Here is a 21,402-nt window from a genome sequence, read left to right as displayed (position 1 = left end):
TTTGACTGGCATGTGACACTAGACACACTGATCTGGGTCTTCTGCTCTACCAGCAGGGCTACACATCTCTGTGGAGGCTTCAGAGTGAAGAGAACAATTTATCTGCTTTGTGTTTGTGTTTGAGAATTTACTGGGAAACATTTCACACTTTTTGACCTTTAAATATTTATCAGCTTGGATGCTTTAGATCCCACTTTAGTGTTTTTAGGATTCATTCATTCTTACTTTGGCCTGTTATTCTGACAATATATTTTTGGTTCTCATTGCAAGTTTCTATTGTCTACCTTCTCAAATGTAAATTTTTGAATAAATTAGCTTATGCATTTATTGATCTGTGTTTTTCTTGTTCTATCTTTTCTCGTTTCATTGATACTATGTGAATTTTAAATTGATTGTTTTTATCGTTTTGTGTGCACCCATAGACTGTATATATGAAGAGGCCATAGTCACCGTGACGTCCTCATTGGTTTGTGGACTGCCATTTTGAAGCCTCAAGTTCGGTATTTTGGCCGTCGCCATCTTAATCTTTTGCAACCAGAAGTGACACAAGAGGATGGAGCTAAGCATAACCGAATGCTGAATAAGACGATTTTCAGTTGCACAAATTGTTACATTTAACTTTCATGAAGTGAAAACATACTGTGAAAGGGTTAAAGTTGTAAGATGAAAACACGAACGACTCCCAGACCGGACAACGCTGTGGTAGCGAGCTGTCAATCACAAGGTAGCCCCGCCCTAAAGCATCCCCTGCTTTATGGTCTATCTGACTCTAAATGGGACCATCATTTACATAATGAACATCATGCTGTATTGAAGAAGACTTGAAACTAGAGATTGAGATCATAAACTCATGTTTACAATGTTTACTGAGGTAATAAATCAAGAGAGAAGTAGGCTCATTTTCTCATAGACTTCTATAGAACCAGAGGAGTCACCCCCTGCTGGCTGGTAGAGAGAATGCAGGTTTAAGGCTCTTCAGCATTGGCTTCACTTCTCAAACCCGGAGGTTGCCCACTGCGTGGACCCCACGAACACTACCATCCACTCTATGGAATCTAATGGCAATCCAAATAAAAAAAAAAAGAATAAAAAAAAAAAAATACAAAGAAAAAATCTGGCATTTACCAAAAATGTGGCTATGCATGTTTGTCATATGAAACAGATGAGAACAGCTGTACGACATCCCTTGGTTTTACTCTCTATCAACAGGTTGTTGCAGTTGCTGTTAAAGGTAGCATCGCACCAATAGACCAGAAGAAAGTAAGCCATTTTAAAGGGGACCTTATGCTTATTTTCAGGTGCATACTTTCTATTAGAACATGTTTACATGCTTTAATGTTCAGAAACATTTTTTTCTCATACTGGCTCTCTCACCCTCTGTCTTAAGCACTCCGTTTGAGCTCCTGCCTGACCCCCCCCCCCCCCTCCTGAAAAGCCCAGTCAGCTGTTGTGATTGGGCAACCAAACCAAACTCTTTGGACTCCACTCCAGCTCCGCTCTAACTAGCTTTGTGGGTGTGCCAAACTAGCCGCTATGCAAATGTGTTACTTGGTGACATCTCCAAGTTATGGAAGAAAAGGCGGGACTTCAATCAAGGCGTTTCAGGCAGTTCAGGAGCAGTGTTTCTGTGTGGGAGAGGAACTCCCTTTGGTGTGGCTTTTGTAACTTTGCAGACCTTTTACATGCACAAACCACTATAGAACACACTGAAGGAAAGAGGAAACGGCACTGAAGCATAATAGGTCCTCTTTAAACAATTCAAAACATTTCTAAAAATGGCTTCTCTAATGTTTTATTGAGCTCGTTTGTACAGCCTTAAGGACAAAAACAATGTGTTTTATGCAATCTGTGTAGCAGCAACTGAACAACACGTCTTAAATAGCCCGGCTGCCTCCTCTCCAGTCAACCTGTTGTGACGGTAAATATGGGTATTAGAGCCTGCTGCTCGCTGTCTTATATAACTGACTCTGGATCTCTCTCTCTCTGCTACTTTCCACTCTGCCTCCATCTCTCTCTCTCCCTCTTCCACTAACTCATTTTCTCCCTTTTGTCTACCTCCATCTCTCCCTCCATCTCTTTCCATCTCTCTCAGTATTGACCCACACACTATTGCAGCTGTATCACATCAACCCAAGGGCATAAATCAAAGCGCGCACACACACACACCACTGGCCATCCCACACACTCATGCACTCTCCTCAAGCCATTTCAGTTTACCGTCCCACACACACACACACACACACACACACACACTATAACTCGTCCTCATCTCCATTGCGGTGAACACCCACACAGATTTCTGCACTGGGAGCGAGATGCAGATAAAACAGAACAAATATAATATGGGTTTGATTCCAAAGCAGGAAATCCACAGGAATGGATAAAAAAAACGGTGTTACCTGTTGGTCACCACTCAAAACGCCAGAAATACGACTGGTTATATAATCTGATGGTGCTGCTATTTTAGAAGGTTTATTTGGGAAGCAGAGAAAAGTTCAGATTTATTGATTGCTCGCATCTAAAAAAGATGCTCCAAAAACAGTCCCGTAATAGGAGAAATAATAAGATGGAAATAGGAAAAAGGTGTGATGGGGTTTAGGTTGCTGGTGTTTATTTTAATGGTATGTTTTAGTGGGAGACACCCATTGATAAATAAATAAAAATGGACAAATGACATTTAAAAAAATAATAATTAAAGAGTGCAGAGCGAGAGAAGAAGACAAACAGGATGAGGAAGAAGAGGTGTGATAGAAGTAATAGGAATGATCCTGGAGGAGAGATGGGGATATAAAGGTAGAATAATGAAGATATAAACATGATGAAGGGACTCCCCTTTTCTGTGTGTGTGTGTGTGTGTGTGTACGTCCATTACAGCTTGTGTGATCGGCCTAGTCAAAGCCACACACACAAATCACAATCGCACACAATTTACAGGAGCTGTTTGCTCTTCCGCCTCATTCTCTTCCTGTGTCTCCTTTATTTTCCACACAGTAAATGAGAGCAAGGCAAACAGGAGGAGGAGGAGGAGGTGAAAAGGAGGATGGGAGAAAAGAGGAAGAAGAAAAGAGTGTGAAACCTTATGTAACTGAGCCTGGGGATAGAAAGAGAAAGACAGACAAAGAGAAAGTAAAGAGGAGGTCACAGGTCACTCACAGCACATACACTTATGTAGCTAACTACAGACCTTTGTTACACCTGGTGACACAGTTGACAATTTGTCTCTCTAAAATCACTGAGTGCACAAAACCTTAGAAGCATCAAATGTAGCATCACATGTCCATATCCAACAAGCCAACTGCTTCCTGTGGCAAACAAGATGCTGCTTCTTGACATAATTCATAAACCTTGCACTCTAAAACAGGCAGCAGATTATGTATCAACAAGCAATATTAGAGTCAAAGACAGATGACGACGAACAACCAGCGTTGCTCAGCAGATAGTTGCATGGTCATGAATAGCAGTGAATGTCTGATTGAGATAAGCTAATGTGACGTAGCATGGTGTATTAACGGAGATAAAGCAAGAACAGTTCCTACTCTGTTCTGGAACTCATCTGATTTCCACGTCTATGGCTCCAACTGTCTGCATTTTTTTGTGGAAATGCTTTTAGGATGTTAATTGATGGTAAGTATTTGTCCTAAAATAGATTAAGTAAACAAATACGCCCAAAACATGGCTGTGTTTTCAAGATCTGATGCATCACTGTATTGATTACGTATACTGGACTGTGAATTCTGCTGTGTTCTACAATAAAGCATCATATATAAAATATATATCTGGATGTAATGGATGCTATTGATTGGCTGTTATATGTAGAGCTGCATGTTCACTTGTTGGCACAAAAACATACACACTTGTACTTCTAACCTTTTAAGAACCTCCCATTTACTAAATAAAAACCCTAAACTATTATAATAAATAAAGATAACAGTCAGTGCAGGCTATTCATATCAGGCCTAACCATGACAATAAACAGTACATATAAATAAAGTTTTGTTTTTGTCTTTCACTTCTTAAATTAGTCATGTTGGTTAGAAACATTTGAATAACTCAAATTAGAAACGGACTTCCTTATTCGAATGTGATCTGTGAAAATTGACACTATCACCTCTGCTCTGACATCAGATGTCACAGCAGCTGCTTTTCTCTTTGTTTTAATGTTTTTAAACAGCTGACCATCTATATATGAGCATCTCTTTATATATACTTTCATGTTATGGGTATTTTTGCCTTTATTTGATATAATATTAATCCCATAAAACAGTATAGTCTAGGAGCAGACAGGAAATGTGGGGAGAGAAAGGACATGACTTGCAACAAACTGAGGACCTTGCGGTTTACGAGGTACACGTCTTAGCATTAAGAGCATTTTTTATATTAAAAACTAAACATCAGGGCTATTAATAATAATAACAATAATAATAATAATAATAATAATAATAATAGTTTTATTAGGGGTGTAACGGCACATAGAAGTCGTGGTTTGGTTCATACCCCGGATTAGGAGCTCTGTGCTAGTTCAGTACAGCGGGAGAAAGCTCCAAATGCATAAGGATATGTTTCCTTTCATTGAAATAAAAGAACAGACAGTTAGTGTGCTTCTTGGGGACGGAGGTAGTGCACATTTGGTGAACTATTTTCATTCTATAGATAAGGAACATTTCAAACACTTCTGCATTATACATACGAACGCTGAACCAACACCCAAAAAGGCAAGAGGTCAGAGCAGAGCAGGAGCAGAGCAGGAGCAGAGCAGAGCAGGAGCAGGAGCAGGAGCAGGAACAGGAGCAGAGCAGGAGCAGAGCAGAGCAGAGCAGGGGCAGAGCAGAGCAGAGCAGGAGCAGAGCAGGAGCAGAGCAGGAGCAGAGCAGAGCACAGCAGGAGCAGAGCAGAGCAGAGCAGGAGCAGGAGCAGAGCAGAGCAGAAGCAGGAGCAGGAACAGGAGCAGAGCAGGAGCAGAGCAGAGCAGAGCAGAGCAGGAGCAGAGCAGAGCAGGAGCAGGAGCAGGAGCAGGAGCAGGAGCAGGAGCAGGAGCAGGAGCAGGAGCAGGAGCAGGGCAGAGACAGGAGCAGAGCAGAGCAGAGCAGGAACAGAAGCAGAGCAGAGCAGGAGCAGGAGCAGAAGCAGAGCAGAGCAGAGCAGGAGCAGAGCAGAGCAGAGCAGGAGCAGAGCAGATCAGAGCAGAGCAGAGCAGAGCAGAGCAGGAGCAGAGCAGATCAATCAGCTGTTTGGATTGGAGAGGGCACAACATGCGGAAACGTTCTCAGACTCAGCCCAACCAAAACAGAACAACTCGTAAGAAAGTCCGACACGGACCGGAAAACCATCTGCTGCAAAGTTGAGGCAAACACACCCCACTACAGGCACAATTGGAGTGCAGGCAGTAGGTTGTCATTAACCGGCTTTGTTTGTGGCCACCTCTGTAGGAACAGGATCTCTGTTGCACTACATACTACGGCTAACGGATACATAAAGTCATCTATGGAGAAGCCGTGCACACCCCCAGATAACAGATCATAATTAAATGTGTAGCAGCACATTTTCAATAGTTATGAATGTTTGACGCTATCAAACTACATGTCTATTAATTGTACATTGCAAGGACACCGAATATAAACAAAGCAGGTCCAAAACTAGTGCACAAAGATCCTGTCTACAGCTAACCTCTGAGATTATAACCAATGATATAATAATCACTGAGGTTATGGAGGCTATATACACCTTACATGCAGTTGCTTCAGACCAAGATTTGTATGTATAAATTCTGGGCCTTAATGTCTGTCACCTGTCCTGGAAAATTAATCTATCAGCTGTTTTTGATTCATATTACATTTCTTATCTAAACATGCCAGGCCTGTTTAGATCAAATATAGACTAAGTCTATATTTATTTATTTTTTCTCTATAATTTCACTTGAAACTGTTTTGTTCATTTTGCAGAATTCTTAATAAAATGAGAAAATATTTTTTATTTGTCAAATAATGAATTCACACAGGAGTAAACAAAAAATAGGCTTTATTTCATATATTACCAGAAAACATTCTTTATGGTGATCGTTATCGAGACATGAAATTACCTATATCGGCCATAGCGCCCAGCCCTAGTTCCACCTCGGCTATATTTAAATATTCAAAGCATCAGAACATTTATGATGCCGGTGATGCCGTCGGATGTTGATTAGCATGTTGGATGTGTTTCCATTCACATCCCTACAATGGTGGAGCGACACGACACATCGTCCTTGTCTTATATACAACTCTCTTGCTTTTGCTGTTGTAGCTGACCGGTGACCTGCAGACGAGTTTTCAGCTCCAGCGCTTCATTTGCGCTCCCCATAGTGTGACTGACCCGCACGCCAATCTACTGTGCTTAATGTGCTAACTCCAGATGTTCCGATACCATTCTTTCCTTCCCGATACAGATTCCGATACCTGAACTTGCGGTATCGGCCGATACAGAGTATCGATCCGATACCAACGTGATAAAAGATATATATAGTTATTATTAGTAGTAATAGTAGTAGTAGTAGTAGTAGTACTAGTAAACAGCTGTCTACTACTGACCATGTACGGATGTGATATGATTACTATCTGTGTTGTCGGGTGTGGCTCAGGTTGAACCCTGTAAAACATGAATAAATACATACAGAGAATGAAGGAAATAGAACTTTCTTTTATTATTCAGTTTGACTATACAGTGGATTTTCCACAGTGAAATAGATTTCCAAATGGTTGATATTTTCCCCGCTCTCACTACCGTTACACTCTCCACCAGCACCGCACTGTTGTTGTTTGCTATCGATCGCCACGTGACAAACTACCTGCAATCAGTTCTTCTTCTCTGCTCTAAAACAGTAGTAGCCAGAGGCAGCCATGATACCTCCAGGGCGACAGCATGGTGAAGGCTGCTGTTTTGGAGCGGGAGAGGAGAACAAATTTACGGTTGAGCAAGTTGATTTTTCTCTGGGTTAATAAATGAGGGTATCGGATCGGTGCATAGACTGACGTACTCGCTGATACACAATACCGAATTTTGGGCAGTCTCGGACGAATTTCCAATACTAGTATCGGTATCGGAACAACTCTAGTGCTAACCTCAGAATATGTGGCATATGGCGTATGGCTAAATGTTTGAACTTTGTTCCTGCATTACGTACATCAATCTACATACCAACATATTCTGTGTGCGGCTACGTACACCGGAACACCATTACAGCCAAAGGGTGTGTCTTATTTTCCCTGCAGGATGAGTTGGTGCAGGACTAAAAAAACTAGTTCTACACAGTTTTAGACCTTAGGTCAAAAACTGAAACTGATTCACACAGAAGATCTGTAAACAAGAACACACACGTACAGCAAATCAATCTCCATCATCAGTCTTCAAATCCAGTCAGACAGGCTGACGTTTACAGAGTCAGCCAATTAGCACATCTCCAAGGTCACATTCACTTTGATTACAAAACAGCAGCAACAAAACATTTACAGTGTGAGCATTTGCCCATCACATACAGCTGGCTGCCAGGGCAGGGCTGGTGATTTTACTACCATTTCCTGAAGGCTTAACATGACACAGCAAAAATAATTAACAAGTTTCATGAACTTGTGCATCAAGAAATCCATTCAAACTAAAAATATATTTAGTCTGAAATCAAGGCTATTATACTCAAATGTAAAAGAATGAACTTGTAAGGAGGGACTAAAGTGAGTCTTTGACTTCTAGTGAGATAAAAATGATCTCTGCTGATGCCCCCATGTCAAAAAAACCCAAAGATATTTAATTACAGCCAACAAGAATGTCTCCAGAGCGACATGGAAATGACACGCCTCATCTTCTGAGGGCTATCGCTGCATCTGTGTAATTATTGAGGGACTTATGGGTGAATTAATCTAATGGTGTCAGGATGTCGTGTCACACTTGATAAGAATTAGCACCTTCTTAACAAGTGTGAGGGGAGGCGGCGCATGACACGGGGACTAAGAGGCTGTTTAGTAGTACAACCCCAAACACACACATATATGAGCCCAAAATACACTCACACACCAATATGCTCCCCCACATGTACCAAACAAACAAACACACTAATCCGCTCAGGCCATTGTTATCACTGCAGTGTAATCCTGGAGTCCATGACTAGTTTAATCTAAGTCACATGACTGGAGGTACACACAGTCTAATCAACGCACACGCACACACACACACACACACACACACACACAGAACTAATCATAGCACTGTCAAATTTGATTGACAGATGGTGGATCTGAGATCCTTAGCCGCCACTAGCAGCAGCCTCTGATGACGTCATCACACCGAAACTGAATACTCCTGTCACATATAGCGAACTCGCTACTGTTTGTAAAGCTATCCCAGATGATCTGTCCCCCATATTATATATATATATATATATAAATATATATATATATATATACACACTGTATATACACTGTATAGTCAATAAGACTTGAGAAATTTAATTTAAAAATCCCACATAACATGTATGCCACTATGTTTTTCTGTCATGTTTGATGTTTACTGTACTCTACTTTTTGTATAAATGAAAAATTAAATTTTTGTCCAATTTTAGTTCATTTTCAACAATACATATATAAAATATACCATATAAACACAATTGTAAAATTCCAGTTGAAGATTTCAACCTGCTACAACCTAAAAATTGCATTAATGCATTCAAGAAATTATTGACAGCCCTAGTTATAAGTACATTTTTTAAAATACTTTAATTTAACTATTTTGTATCCGTTATTGTAGATTTATCTAGTTTGTTGTACCTTACATGTACACCGTTTAATACTTACGATGTAACGGAAATTCGTTTAGATTAATACAGTTTTTTTCTAAATTAAAATAAAAATCATATTGTCTTACTGTGCGTTCCAACAGCCATACTACCATACTGTCAAAAAAAAGATTTAGTATGTCCCAATACATAGTATGTCAAATACATTGTGCCAAAAATACCAGGATGTCCTACTACATCCGCTCATATTTTGCAGTGTGCAAGCCAGCATGCTTTTCTGGCTATTCTGACCCACAATCCTCTGCGCAGCAGGTAGATAAGAAAGAAGGTCAAAGTTCAAGGCATAATGTTATGACAAAGTCTCCTAACTGTATGTATACTGCATACAACAGGAAGTACTTTGTGAGGGAGGCTGTAGTCTGGACTATTAAAAGAAAAAGCAGCCATAATCTTCTACTGGCTGACTTGTTAGAGACACAGAAACAACTACACAAGTGACACTAAAAAAAGGTTAAAATATTCCCCTACTTCCTGCCCCGAGACCCTGAAACCATGGCAACACTGTATGGTGTTCTTACGCCCTCATATGGGCGTGCACATCACCCTAAACACCACATTACAGCGGTGTCCAATGAGATTAGCCGATCAATACCAGACTGATATCCAATACCATTATCTGCTCCAGGAACAAATGTGTCATTATGGGATGCCGGTACCATGACGACAGGGGTTGCCAGGTATCCTGTGTTTGCTATTGATCGGAGCATGATTTACAGTTGACGGTCAATGTGGGTAATGGATAATGAGTTCAACACATGTATGATGATAGTTTGGACAGCTGTCATCTGTGTGTTTGCTTTGAAAATAATGCAGATATTAGCTCATCAATAAATAATGAGGCAGATTAGTGTGTGTGAGTGGATTTGCCAGTAAGAGGCTGATATCAAACCATCAATATCTTCCTGTAAAACACAGTCCAGACGTCAAGAAGCAGCTATCAGAGAGAGAAAGCTGTCACTGTGTGATTACGTCACATCGGCTATCAGAGACTTGAACACAACTCACAAGTCATCACGGTGGTGGTAAGAAAGGAAAACGACGCAGCCAGGAAGTGGGCAAGGCCTGAGCAGGAAGTCAGCTGACCTCAGCAGACGCAGACACATCGGATAAGATACAAGTCTGATTCAAGTGTTCAACACCAGAGAGAGACAATCGAAGACACAGAAGACACATTGTGCTACTGATGCAGCAAACAAGTTAAATCCAAGTTAAAGCTTCATAAAAGCAAGAGTCCTTCAAATCCACATGCACACATCCACATGCACACATCCATTCTGTGGTGAGATGTTTAAATCTTAATATCACCTCTTCAATAAATGAGCAACTCAAATGTTTGAATCAGGATTCCCAGCGGGGCCCTGATGAAACATTCTACAACTTTCCCAGACTAAGTTAAGAGAACTTTCATCCCTCCCTGGTTTGCTAATATTACTTTTTACCTTGCAGGAGTTTAATATGTATAAAGTCAAAAAGCTCTCCAAAAAGGTACGATATTCAAAAAAACTACATCTAGAATAGAAGATGGTGAAAGAATAAACTGTAGGATTCTCTGATATTCCCAGACACTTCTCTGGTAACACTGTTAAAACAGATAAAAAAAGGTATAATCTCACCCACACACACACATTTATTCTCTTTCACTCCGTCTTTTCCTACCTTGGCACGTATCTGTCCCGAGGTCGACACTTTGCGGATCAACTTGTGTGACGTCTCCTCTTGTTCCCCGTCGCTGTCTGATGACTCTTCTCCAGCTTCTCCAGCCTGGAAGAAGAAGAATAAAGAACAATTACTGAAAATCTATGTTGGATAATTGTCAGATATTACCAATATACAATATCTAGAGCCCTGTGAAGAACAAATTTACTGAATTTGTAGGTCTTTACCACCCAGAACTCATGTGAGCAGCCTGTTCGCACGAAAAAGTGTATGAATGACATGATAATGTGCAATAAAAAGCGTGCAATAAGAACGCCGTTCTTGCATTTTGCATGTTAATGCATCCGTGTAAATATGCTACGCTCAGAGCTAGTGACGTAGAATTAAAAGTGAGAGAGACTATTTATGTTAGGCAGGAGGGGAGGTGGGGGGGTCAAACAAACACAGGACTTTTTACCAGGAGACCGGTGTTCAAGACCGGGGGTTTGTTTTGTAAGGTGACATTTGTGACGTGTGTTTTTCTGGACTTATTTTAAGCCAAACAATGACGTTTTTCCTAAATCTAACTAAGTCGTTTTGTTGCCTAAACCTAACTGCGGATGTTCCCGTAGTTTTGTTCTGAGGCATACAAATTACACTTAAAAAGCGGCGTACAAATGACACACGACAAGTAGGGCTGCACAATTAATCGAATACTAATCGCGTTCATGATTTTGGCTTCCCACAATGAAATGAACATGATCGCTGTAATGTTGACGTTTAAAATGTGCGTTCTGCTCATAGAGAACTCTGCGGCGTATCAAATCAAGCGCTTCCTAAAGTTAGCCGGTGATCCAGATGTTTTGGCTTCACTTTTAGGTATAGATATTATCTATACAACCAGCGTGTTTATGATTAAATAAAGAGCATAAAATAGTTTACCTAGCCTCTTAATGTTGCTAATTTTGCTCTCAAAGTGCACCAGATTGATGCTTTTAACTTTAAAATATAGCTAACAAAGGGGTAGGGTGAATATTCCTGTAATTTTTCATATTGCAATAAACAGTATATAGCAGGAAAAAATATTGCAAAGTGATTTTCTTTCCAACATGCAGCCGTAATTTGTACATTTGCAGGAATGTAGCACAGCATGGAAGTGAAAACAGTGCTCTGTTTAATTTAATGTTAAAGTGCAATAAAACATATGTTGAAGCTAAAATCTGGTGTGCGGTGAGATTTTAACTATCTACAAGTGTCAATAATAAAAATAGTTGTAGGTAGAGCCTTAGCCTCCATTTAGAAAACACTGAGGTGATGAGCACAAGCAGCCCTTTCACACCAAATACTGCTGAAGAAACCTTCACATTTTGGATTCATCTGGATATTTTTGCATGTTTAATTCTTTCAGCTTTTGTAAAAGTGTCATCTGTCCAGATGTCCAGATTGTTCTCTACTCCACTGGGCACTGGGGTGGTCGCAAGGCCTTCTTGATTTTAAGGGGTGTAAGACAAGTGCAACTTTAAAACAGAAAATGTAAACTTCACTTTAGGTCTCTATATTCCTAAAGAAATACAGTGTTTATGCTCAACGTGTTGTTCTTTGCAGTATTCTCTGAAACGCCAAAGGGCAAACAAACAAAAGATTCTGTGAAGAAGCAAGAAGTCAACGAGTGTGACCAGCAAAACTCCATAAACCAAACGCCTCAATACTGAGGAGGAAGTGTAATTAACTGTTAAAGGGACTGTTTGTGACTTCTTACACTCTTAGAAATCATTGCGGGTCGGTGTCCCATGCACGCTCGCATGTGGCTACGCTGTTCAGACTCAGACTCCAACACAAACGGCTCGGAAGCACCAAAAGCGAAAATTCTATCTAGTGAAAAAACAGTGTTAACTCTTCCTGCTCCGGCCACCCCGACCACGGCCAGAAGACACAGGGGAGACCGTAGCTTTGGTCTCCAGGGCCTGAGTCTCTGCTGTACTCTGATCCTCTGCCTGCCTTCACTCACACACTGCGCTCGTTCTCACTCGCTCTCTTGCTCCACCTCTCACGTGTGCATGCTGCTCACTCCACACTGCAGAAGAGTTAGTTTAGCTCTGAGAATATCTAGTGAATGTACAGTGGACGTTTGTGCAGAAATAACTGCTGCAGCTCCTCCAGACCAACAGAGGTTTCCCGTGTCTTGTGAAGTGACGGGGCTCTGCAGAGAGAAACGTTATCGTCTCCGACCAAAACTTCGGCGTCTCCCCTGTTCCCTCCGACCGCAGTCGGGAGGCTGAGGCAGGAAAAGCCAACACTAGGATCAGCATTGATTCATGGAGAGACCTTTGTCTGGTCAGCTAACATTACTGCCAAGCAGCTGAAATATAGAGTGATATTGTGCTTTTAGCTGACGTGTGTCTCCTCACTGTGTTGAGCGATGCTCCTTCATGTCTATGTAGAGCGAGCACAAGCGCCAGCAACAGGACGCTGACTTTAGTTGACTTAACGGCAACAGGTGTCGCTGTTAACAAGACATTTATGATTCTTACAAATAGTCCCTTTAACCCATATCTCATATTCATGGACATACTTTATCACCTTTTCTACAATCCCTGTAAAGAAAGGAGTCAAGTATTAAATGTATTAGAATGAAACAAAGGTTGAAATGTTAAATATCCTGTAAACAATTTGATTTCCTGCTGTTAAAGCACTTCAAATCAAATTGGCCGTCTTTCTAATTAATTATTTTACTTCTAAATTGAAGTTATTTGCTTTTATCTTATTTTGGCCATCATGTCTGAAAAGCCCCGCGTGCTAGTCACAAACATTCAGAGGTGCGTGACCAAGCGCTGCGACAGCTCGCGGAGCCTTCGCGCCTTACACACAATACGTGATGATGTCATTTTGGGCTCGCGCACCCTCTGGCCGAGAACACTACTTACTGCTTAAAGCCCTGCTTAAGACTTTTTCATGGAGAATTGGGAATCACTGAATGTCTGGAATCAACTGGTCAACCATTGTGTTTGTACTTGATGCTCATAAAAATAAATCCCACTGAATGGGAAACTAAAGATTCTTGTTCTCACGTTGACTGACTGAGTCTCTCAGACTGTTTGACCTTGACTTGTTCATTCTGTTGCTTGCTGTATGAACACTTAGGTTACGTTCTGATTCATCACTTCCTGTGTGCTGTGGAGATTCAACTGCTTACTTAGATAGATTTTAGGGCTGTGTATCGGCCAGAATCCTGTGATACGATACGTGTCATGATACAGGAGTAACGATTCAATATATTGCAATACTGTAAGCCAGGCGATATATTGAGATTTTTTTATATTTAATTTCAGGAAAACTGTGATAGTATAAAGGAGACACCAGAAATAAAGCATTTCAGAATAGGCAAAAATAACACATTCACACTGCATGCAAAAAACTGCATGTGATTATCATAAAGAGGGCATGTCTGTAAAGGGGAGACTCGTGGGTACCCATAGAACCCATTTACATTTACTGATCTGGAGGTCAGAGGTCAAGGGACCCCTTTGAAAATGGACATGCCATTTCCTCGCCAACATCTAGCCCAACTTTGGAGCGTTATTTAACCTCCTTGTCCACAAGCTTGTATGACATGTTGGTAACAATGGGTGCGTTAAGTTTTGTAGTTTCATACGATAACCAGTGACTTTATTCTTGCTTTAAAAACGAGCCCGCCACAACCTCCAAAGTTTTGAAAAAGCGTCCGAGCCCGACAGCGGGCCATCGGATTTTTAAGAGTTTAATTAAAAATCCGTACAGCGTTTTGGAGAATCGTTACAGTATCGCACAACATAATATCACGATACTTACGTGTTTCGATATTTTCTAAAACCCTTAATAGATTTGGATGTCCAATGTTGAGATGATGCTCAAGATGAAGCCCTTTTTTGTTTTATGTCAAATGCATAAAAAATAGAACTGTCAAAATGAACGTGATAATAATGCATCAACGCAAATTGGTTTCAACCACTAACTTCTTTAAACAATAGCTTTAAACAATTGCTTTAAACGCATTAAAGCAATCGATCTTTTGGTGGCTGTAGCGGCTCAGTTCTAAAGCTAGTGAAGATCTTGGCATCATATGAAACTTGAAACCTAAAAAATCTATTAGGAGGTTAAATAACGCTCCAAACTTACGCTAAATGTTGGCGAGGACAAACTGGCATGGCCATTTTCAAAGGGGTACCTTGACCTCTGACCTCCAGATTCATTAATTCATTCATTCATTATCTGTAACGGCTTATCCCATACGGGGTCGCGGGGGGGGCTGGAGCCGATCCCAGCTAACATTGGGTGAAGGCGGGGGGCTGGAGCCGATCCCAGCTAACATTGGGTGAAGGCGGGGGGGCTGGAGCTGATCCTAGTTAACATTGGGTGAAGGCGGGGGGGCTGGAGCCGATCCTAGCTAACATTGGGTGAAGGCGGGGGGGCTGGAGCCGATCCTAGCTAACATTGGGTGAAGGCGGGTACACCCTGGACAGGTCTCCAGACTATCACAGGGCTGACACATAGAGACAGACTCACGCTCACATTCACACCTACGCCCGACCAACCTGAGCACCCGGAGAAAAGCCACGCTAACACGGGGAGACATGTCCACTTTATGATAATCACATGCAGTTTGGGGCAAGTCATAGTCAAGTCAGCACACTGACACACTGACAGCTGTTGTTGCCTGTTGGGCTGCAGTTTGCCATGTTATGATTGGAGCATATTGTTTTATGCTAAATGCAGTACCTGTGAGGGTTTCTGGATCAATATCTGTCATTGTTTTGTGTTGTTAATTGATTTACAATAATAAATATATACATACATTTACATAAAGCAGCATATTTATTTGATAAGAGTATTAAATACTTGACAAATCTCCCTTTAAGGTTCATTTAGAACAGATAAAAAATGTGTGATAAAATATATTAATCGCTTGACAGCCCTAATTTAAAATGACTTATTTACACATATTCTAAAAGATGTTTTTAGCAGCTGAAAGTCGTATGGGCTGTACAGTATGTGTCTTATTTCCCCTGCAGGATGAGAACAGTTAATTGTATATGTAGGAGCAGGCAGGTGTGGGATTGAAAAACCAGTCTTGCACAGTTGTAGGCCTAAAGTCAAAAACCCAACTCACAAAGATATCATTTTAATGTTTATATTATTTGGGCTATAATGTGTTGAAGATTTATAACTCCAATGTTGACAAGATGTGAAATAACTCCAAGTCACAATAAAAAAGTTTAAAAATTAGAAATAAATAAATATTTTAAATCTTAAAATCAGTTTTCTACCCCTCGTCGTCAAATTAAGCTGTTAAAACGTTTCAAAATACAACACAAATAGAGATTTTATTAAGCATGAAGGCTTTTTCTCTGATTCTGCAGGGTTTGACCCCTTACTGCATTTGGAAGTGAAACCTGTTCCCATTATTTGCACAAAGAAAGTAAACCGGTGAGAATTATGACTCTTTTCTCTTCTTCACTTTGCATAGATCAGCTTTAAAGCAGTACTTACAATAAGGGTCCTTTCAGAGTCCGCTTGCAGCGACCCCAGCGACTCGCCGTGCGCCGCCACATACAGGACGTTGGGGTTCAGTTTGGAGGCCATGGCGAGCTTGCCGTCGAAAGGAAAGAATAGATGGGTGGAGAAAGAGAGAAGTGTGAAAGGAATGGATGAAAAGTTTGCCAGTTGCAGAGGAGGAGGAGGAGGAGGAGATGGAAGAGTGGAGTTTGGCGAGGTGAGAGCTGCTTGGAGAAGTAGAGGAAGAGAGGAGAGGATGACGAATGGGACAGCAGGCTCCGGGACGCCACACTCTTGCCGATCTCTCTATCCAACTCTGGAAAAGATGGAGGGATGAGTTATTGATTAGGAGAGAAAAGCTCACTGGAGGGTTTTTTGGGGGGGGGGGGGGGGGGGTTAAGGAACATATAAACTTCTTCTTCTACTGTTATTAATTTCTTCCTCCTCCATCACACTCTTTCAGTTCAGCTCGGAGAGACAATGACGGACCGCTTCTCGTTCTCGGTTCCTCTTTTACTTCTTCCTGCGTTGGTGAGAAAACACTTTGAGGTTTTACAGTTCAGCGCTGTTGTTGTGATGCAGAGCGGCCCTTTAGGCAAGTAACACCAAACCATGAAGATGATGGTGAAGATGATGGTGAAGATGAAAGATGATGGTTGTATATACAGTGATCATCACAGGATCCTGCATGCAGTAACATTACATATGGGACCATGTTGATCACTAAGTATCATATTTGAGCATGCACACAAAAAAATATGTAGGCTATGTGCGCGTGCATGGGGGCGCGTTCCCTTGATTACGATGTGGACACGTTATTCAAAAAGCTGTCTGCAGCTCACTTCCCTGCCGCCCCCGTTCACACCAAACTTCATGTTAAAAACACACCAAAATAACAACAGTGCACGCACGCGCAGCTTGTTTCACGTTTATGTGGCTTTCAGCTCTTCAATCTAAATGTTTGGAGTCATAAAGAGAAACGGATGCACAACAGGCGGTCGTGCGCTTCAGCCAGCTCGATCATTCATTCCGTGCGTGTCGCCGTTTACTGCTCAACACAAATGTCAATATCCAATTCAACTCGTGCATGTCCGTGCAAAACGGGCTCAGCTGTCACAGACGCGAAAACATTGATGAGCGACCTGGACGGCCACCGTCACAAAAAAACCTCTGCACAAATAAAGCCCCTCGTGTGTCGATGGAATATGAAGATCATTTACCTCCGCGCGTTAATCTCGTCCTCCGGCTGCTCCGCCGGACGGAGGTTAATCAGCGGCGGCGGCGGCGGCGGCGGCGGCGGCGGCTCCCGCTCCTGTTGCCCGGCCTGGGTCGCTCGTCAGCCGGCGTTTTGGTGCTGGCGGTCAGCAGCAGCAGCAGCGTGCGGGTCTCTCCGGTGGTGCTCGCCTTGCAGAGAGAGACGCGGTCATACGCATAGCGGCGGAGCAGATCTGAATCAGGTAGGAGGAGGAGGAGGAGGAGGAGGGAGCAGGGGGCGAGGAGAGAGGAGAGAGAGAGAGAGAGAGAGAGAGAGAGAGAGAGAGAGATTAGAAAGCGGCCGTGTTGAATCGCTGTTCCGAGGTTAAACGGAGAGCAAATAACGCGCACACGCACGCATGCGCGCGCAAGAGAGACACAGGCCTTAATGTAAACACAGAAACATCAATTAACAACCAGATGCTAACAGATGTGCATCATTAAGTGAGGAAAAGAACAAGTGACTGAGCTCCTGACATCATTAACAATAGCGAGTATAAAATTACAGCACTGACTGGAAAAGTAAAAATCGATTAATATCACATTTCTTTTCATTGAAGTGCAGACTAGTGTCTCCACAGCTAAGAAGTGCTGGTGTAAAAGCCCTTAAAGGTCCCATAATGTAAAAAGTGAGATTTTCCATGTATTTTACATTATTACGCAGGTTTAAGTGTTTTATAAATACTGTTTAACTATCAAAACCTTCAATATACGGAGAAACACACACAGCCCGTATTCAGAAATTGTGCGTTTGAAACGAGCCGTTAGGATTTCTGTCCATTTGTGATGTCACAAATATACAATATATAGACCATTATACAGTTTTAAACGTAAACATTCTTAATGTGTCCCAGTTTATTTCCTGTTGCAGTCGATGTAAATAACATCAGCTGACAAGAAGTAAACATGGACCCACACTGTTGCCAGGCAACGCAATTCAGTTGCAATTCCGTTGAAATGCACTAAAACAGAGCGTTTCAGACAGAGGGTAAATACAGATATATTCAGGCAGACAGTACAAGGAAAATAAAGTTTTTTTGGGAACATTACAGCATGTAAACATAGTAGAAACACAAAATACAAGTATGAACCTGAAAATGAGCTGATATGGGACCTTTAATAAAGAAAATGTTTGTGATACAGTAGCTCTTGGGAAAAACATTTTTTTAAAGGGGACACATCAGCGTCACTTTAAGATTAAGGTACGTGTCCACAGCCTCTGTCCTTTCCACGCTTTCCATTCATTGTCTATGAAAGCAGCCGTGCAATGCATTATCTCATTTCCTTTGGTAAAGGAATGCTAATAAAGGAAGCATTGAAGCACCTTCCCTCAGCATTTAGAGGATTCAAACAGCTCTTATCATGGCTGCTACTTAAGAGTCATTTCGGTCAGTTAGGAACCTTCCTGAGAAAAAGACTTTTTCACTGCAGCCTAGAATCAGAATCAGAATCAGAATTGTGTTTATTGCCAGGTGTATGAGGTATACACACCTACCTCCTACACACCTACCACCTACCACCTACACAGATACCTACCTTTGCAAAGGTGCATCATATTTTTCTTGCAAGCCAATCAGACGGGGCTTTTTCAGGAGGGGCTCTTAAAGACACAGACGCTAAAAAAAATAATGTGTTTTTTTAACATTAAAGCATGTAAACATGTTCTAGTAGAAACCCAAAATACAAGTATGAACCTGGAAATGAGCAGGATATGTCCCATTTAATATGTCATATACACATGCTGTGTTCATGGCCAAAGCTAACATGAAGATAGGACTGAACTTTAACTATTTGTCAGTGTTGACGGTGTTTCTTTCTTGTTCTTGTTGACTGTATCAGGTGTCCTACTTTCTGTATTTTGCATTCGTATGATTTTTTGGAAGGATTCAAATGAGAGTTTGTCCAATTGTCATGGAAATCGAAGACTTATCTATTTAACTTATTTATTTGTGTATTTATTTTCATACAATTTTAAATTAATGAATTTCGTTTCGCATATATATTATTATTTATTTATTTATTTTATATTTATTTTTAAATGTATGTATTTATTCATGCACAATTTTTCCTTTGCATATATTTCCCCAAATTCTTTTCTTTACACATTTCTTTCTGCATTTCTGACTCATTATGTAAATGAGGGGGCTGTCACTCAACGTGTGTCATTATGGGGTCAAAGTGCATAGATCTATATGCTAGCATACTTAAAATCGTACAAACGAGATTTGTTTGAAGGGATCGCAGGTCACAAAATCTTTGGAGTGAATAAAACAGCTTATGGGTCACAAAGGTGGATTCAAATGTGACTGCTTTTTATAGTTTGATTTATTATGTGAGGGATAGAAACTGCAGAAGGAAGCCCCGCTGCTGGCTCAGATCTAGCGACACAACATTCCTCTTGCAGGCAATAACAAACTTCTGTCCAGACATGCTCTCAAAGCGTGTTTCTACGCTTATGAATCTCTACTTCTGCACTCTGAAATCTGGACCTGTAAACCTGATTTGTGCTCAGGTTTCAGCTCAGTCGATAGAGTTGTTGTTGAGGAAAGTCCACAGAGGGGTAAAGCTCTGTTAGAAAGGGAGAGAGACATCCACATTAACAAGGAGAAAGAGAGAGACAGACGTAAACACATGCACTAACACAGCACACACACACACTGGCACCACTCAGTACTATAGTAATTTGTTTACAGTTGATTAAATATTCATGCTGAATTAGTTGTGAGCCTGCCAACAGTCACTTCATTTACACAGTGTGTGTGTGTGTGTGTGTGTGTGTGTGTGTCCTTCTCATTTATGTGTGTTTTCATCAGGTCGTAACAGTCGGCCAGTGGCGTGGAAAAAGCAGACACGTGCACACACACCTGCTGGATTCCCCCACCGATCAGGTGATAGTGTTACTGTATCCGTCTCTTTTTTCCCTCTGGTTGCCCTTGACGACGGTGGGAAGGAAGTGCTAAAGGATGGAGCAGAGGGAGGGAGGAAGATGACTGAGGGGGAAGATTGCATCTGAGGTAGAATACACTTAGTACAAAGGTACTTTTTTTTTCGATTAATCTTCTGATTATTTTCTCAATAAATCTCCCATGAAATGTCCAAAAGCCACCGTGATGTCTTCAGATGTCTTGTTTTGTCAAACACATATTCAGTTTACGGTATAAAACAGATAAGAGCAGCAGATCCTCGCATTAGAAGAGGTGGAATCAGAATATTTGGCTTTTTTTGCTTGAAAATAACTCATTTGACTATTTTATGCATTGAGTGATCATTCAGCTCTAATGACACACACAAGATTTAAAGCTGCAGTAGGCAGTATATTTTTGGCATCATTGAACTAAAATCCCATAATAACCTTCAGCATATTGTAATTCAAGTGTTCTGAGAGAAAACTAGACTTCTGCTCCTCCTCATGGCTCTGTTTTCAGGCTTTAGAACATCTAGCCTGTGACGGGAGACTTTGACCAATCACAGGTCATTTCAGAGAGAGAGCATTCCTATTGGCTGTGCTCCGGTCATGTGACCAGAACTTGGCGTTCCTTCATCAGATTCCACAATGACTGGCGGGTCACAAACGTTCTCATTTTACAGCTAAACCGTGCACTACAAGATGATTCTGAGAACATGTGAGGAGAGAAATAGACATTAACGTAACAGAATATTGATTCATATTTGATCAGCGCTGCCTAGTTTGACCGTTTGGTCGGAGTTCAGAGTGATTGACAGCCGGCTCTCATAGACGGCAGCTGGACAGCAGACCTCAGATCAGCTCTGACTGCTTGTTTTCCTCCAGTCTGTGAAATCTTGCAGATGCCGTTAGGAGCACCGGAGCACACAGAGGAACATGATTATTTTCAGGTTACCTGTCATGGACTACTGTCATGATATAATGACCGCTTTATAAAAATAACTTTTTTAAATTATATTTTCTGCAATCTCGCCTACTTAAAGGGAGATATCATGAAAAAGACACTTTTTCAGCGCTTTTGCACATACATTTGGTTATCTGGAGTGCCTACCAATCATAGACGTGGACGTAGTCACCGTGACATCACCCATTGGTTTGTGGACTGCCGTTTTGAAGCCTTTAGTTCGGCATTTTGGTCGTCGCCATCTTGTTTTTTTGGAACCAGAAGTGACAGGAGAGGGTGGAGCTAAGCACAACC

General features: G+C 41.4%; 1 protein-coding gene across 2 annotated transcripts in view; it reads right to left on the bottom strand.

The window, feature by feature from the left end:
• si:dkey-172j4.3 (diacylglycerol kinase eta) overlaps window positions 1-17,506 on the bottom strand; it is a 145,952-nt gene extending 128,446 nt beyond the window's left edge. Inside the window, exons 1-3 of one of the 2 annotated variants that reach the window (XM_037758281.1) lie at window positions 17,206-17,506; window positions 15,980-16,301; window positions 10,475-10,579 (exon numbers count right to left, since the gene is read on the bottom strand). In XM_037758281.1, the coding sequence (XP_037614209.1) occupies window positions 10,475-10,579; window positions 15,980-16,072 (198 nt within the window). In that variant the 5' untranslated portion in view covers window positions 16,073-16,301; window positions 17,206-17,506. The remainder of the gene's footprint in view (window positions 1-10,474; window positions 10,580-15,979; window positions 16,302-17,205) is intronic. The other variant, XM_037758282.1, reaches the window with a different exon arrangement.
• Window positions 17,507-21,402: the final 3,896 nt, after the last annotated feature.

The sequence above is a fragment of the Sebastes umbrosus genome, chromosome 22 (assembly GCF_015220745.1).
Source record: "Sebastes umbrosus isolate fSebUmb1 chromosome 22, fSebUmb1.pri, whole genome shotgun sequence".
NCBI lineage: Eukaryota > Metazoa > Chordata > Actinopteri > Perciformes > Sebastidae > Sebastes > Sebastes umbrosus.
The sequence above is the reverse complement of the archived record's forward strand: the minus strand, read 5'-3'. Positions and strand labels throughout refer to the sequence as shown.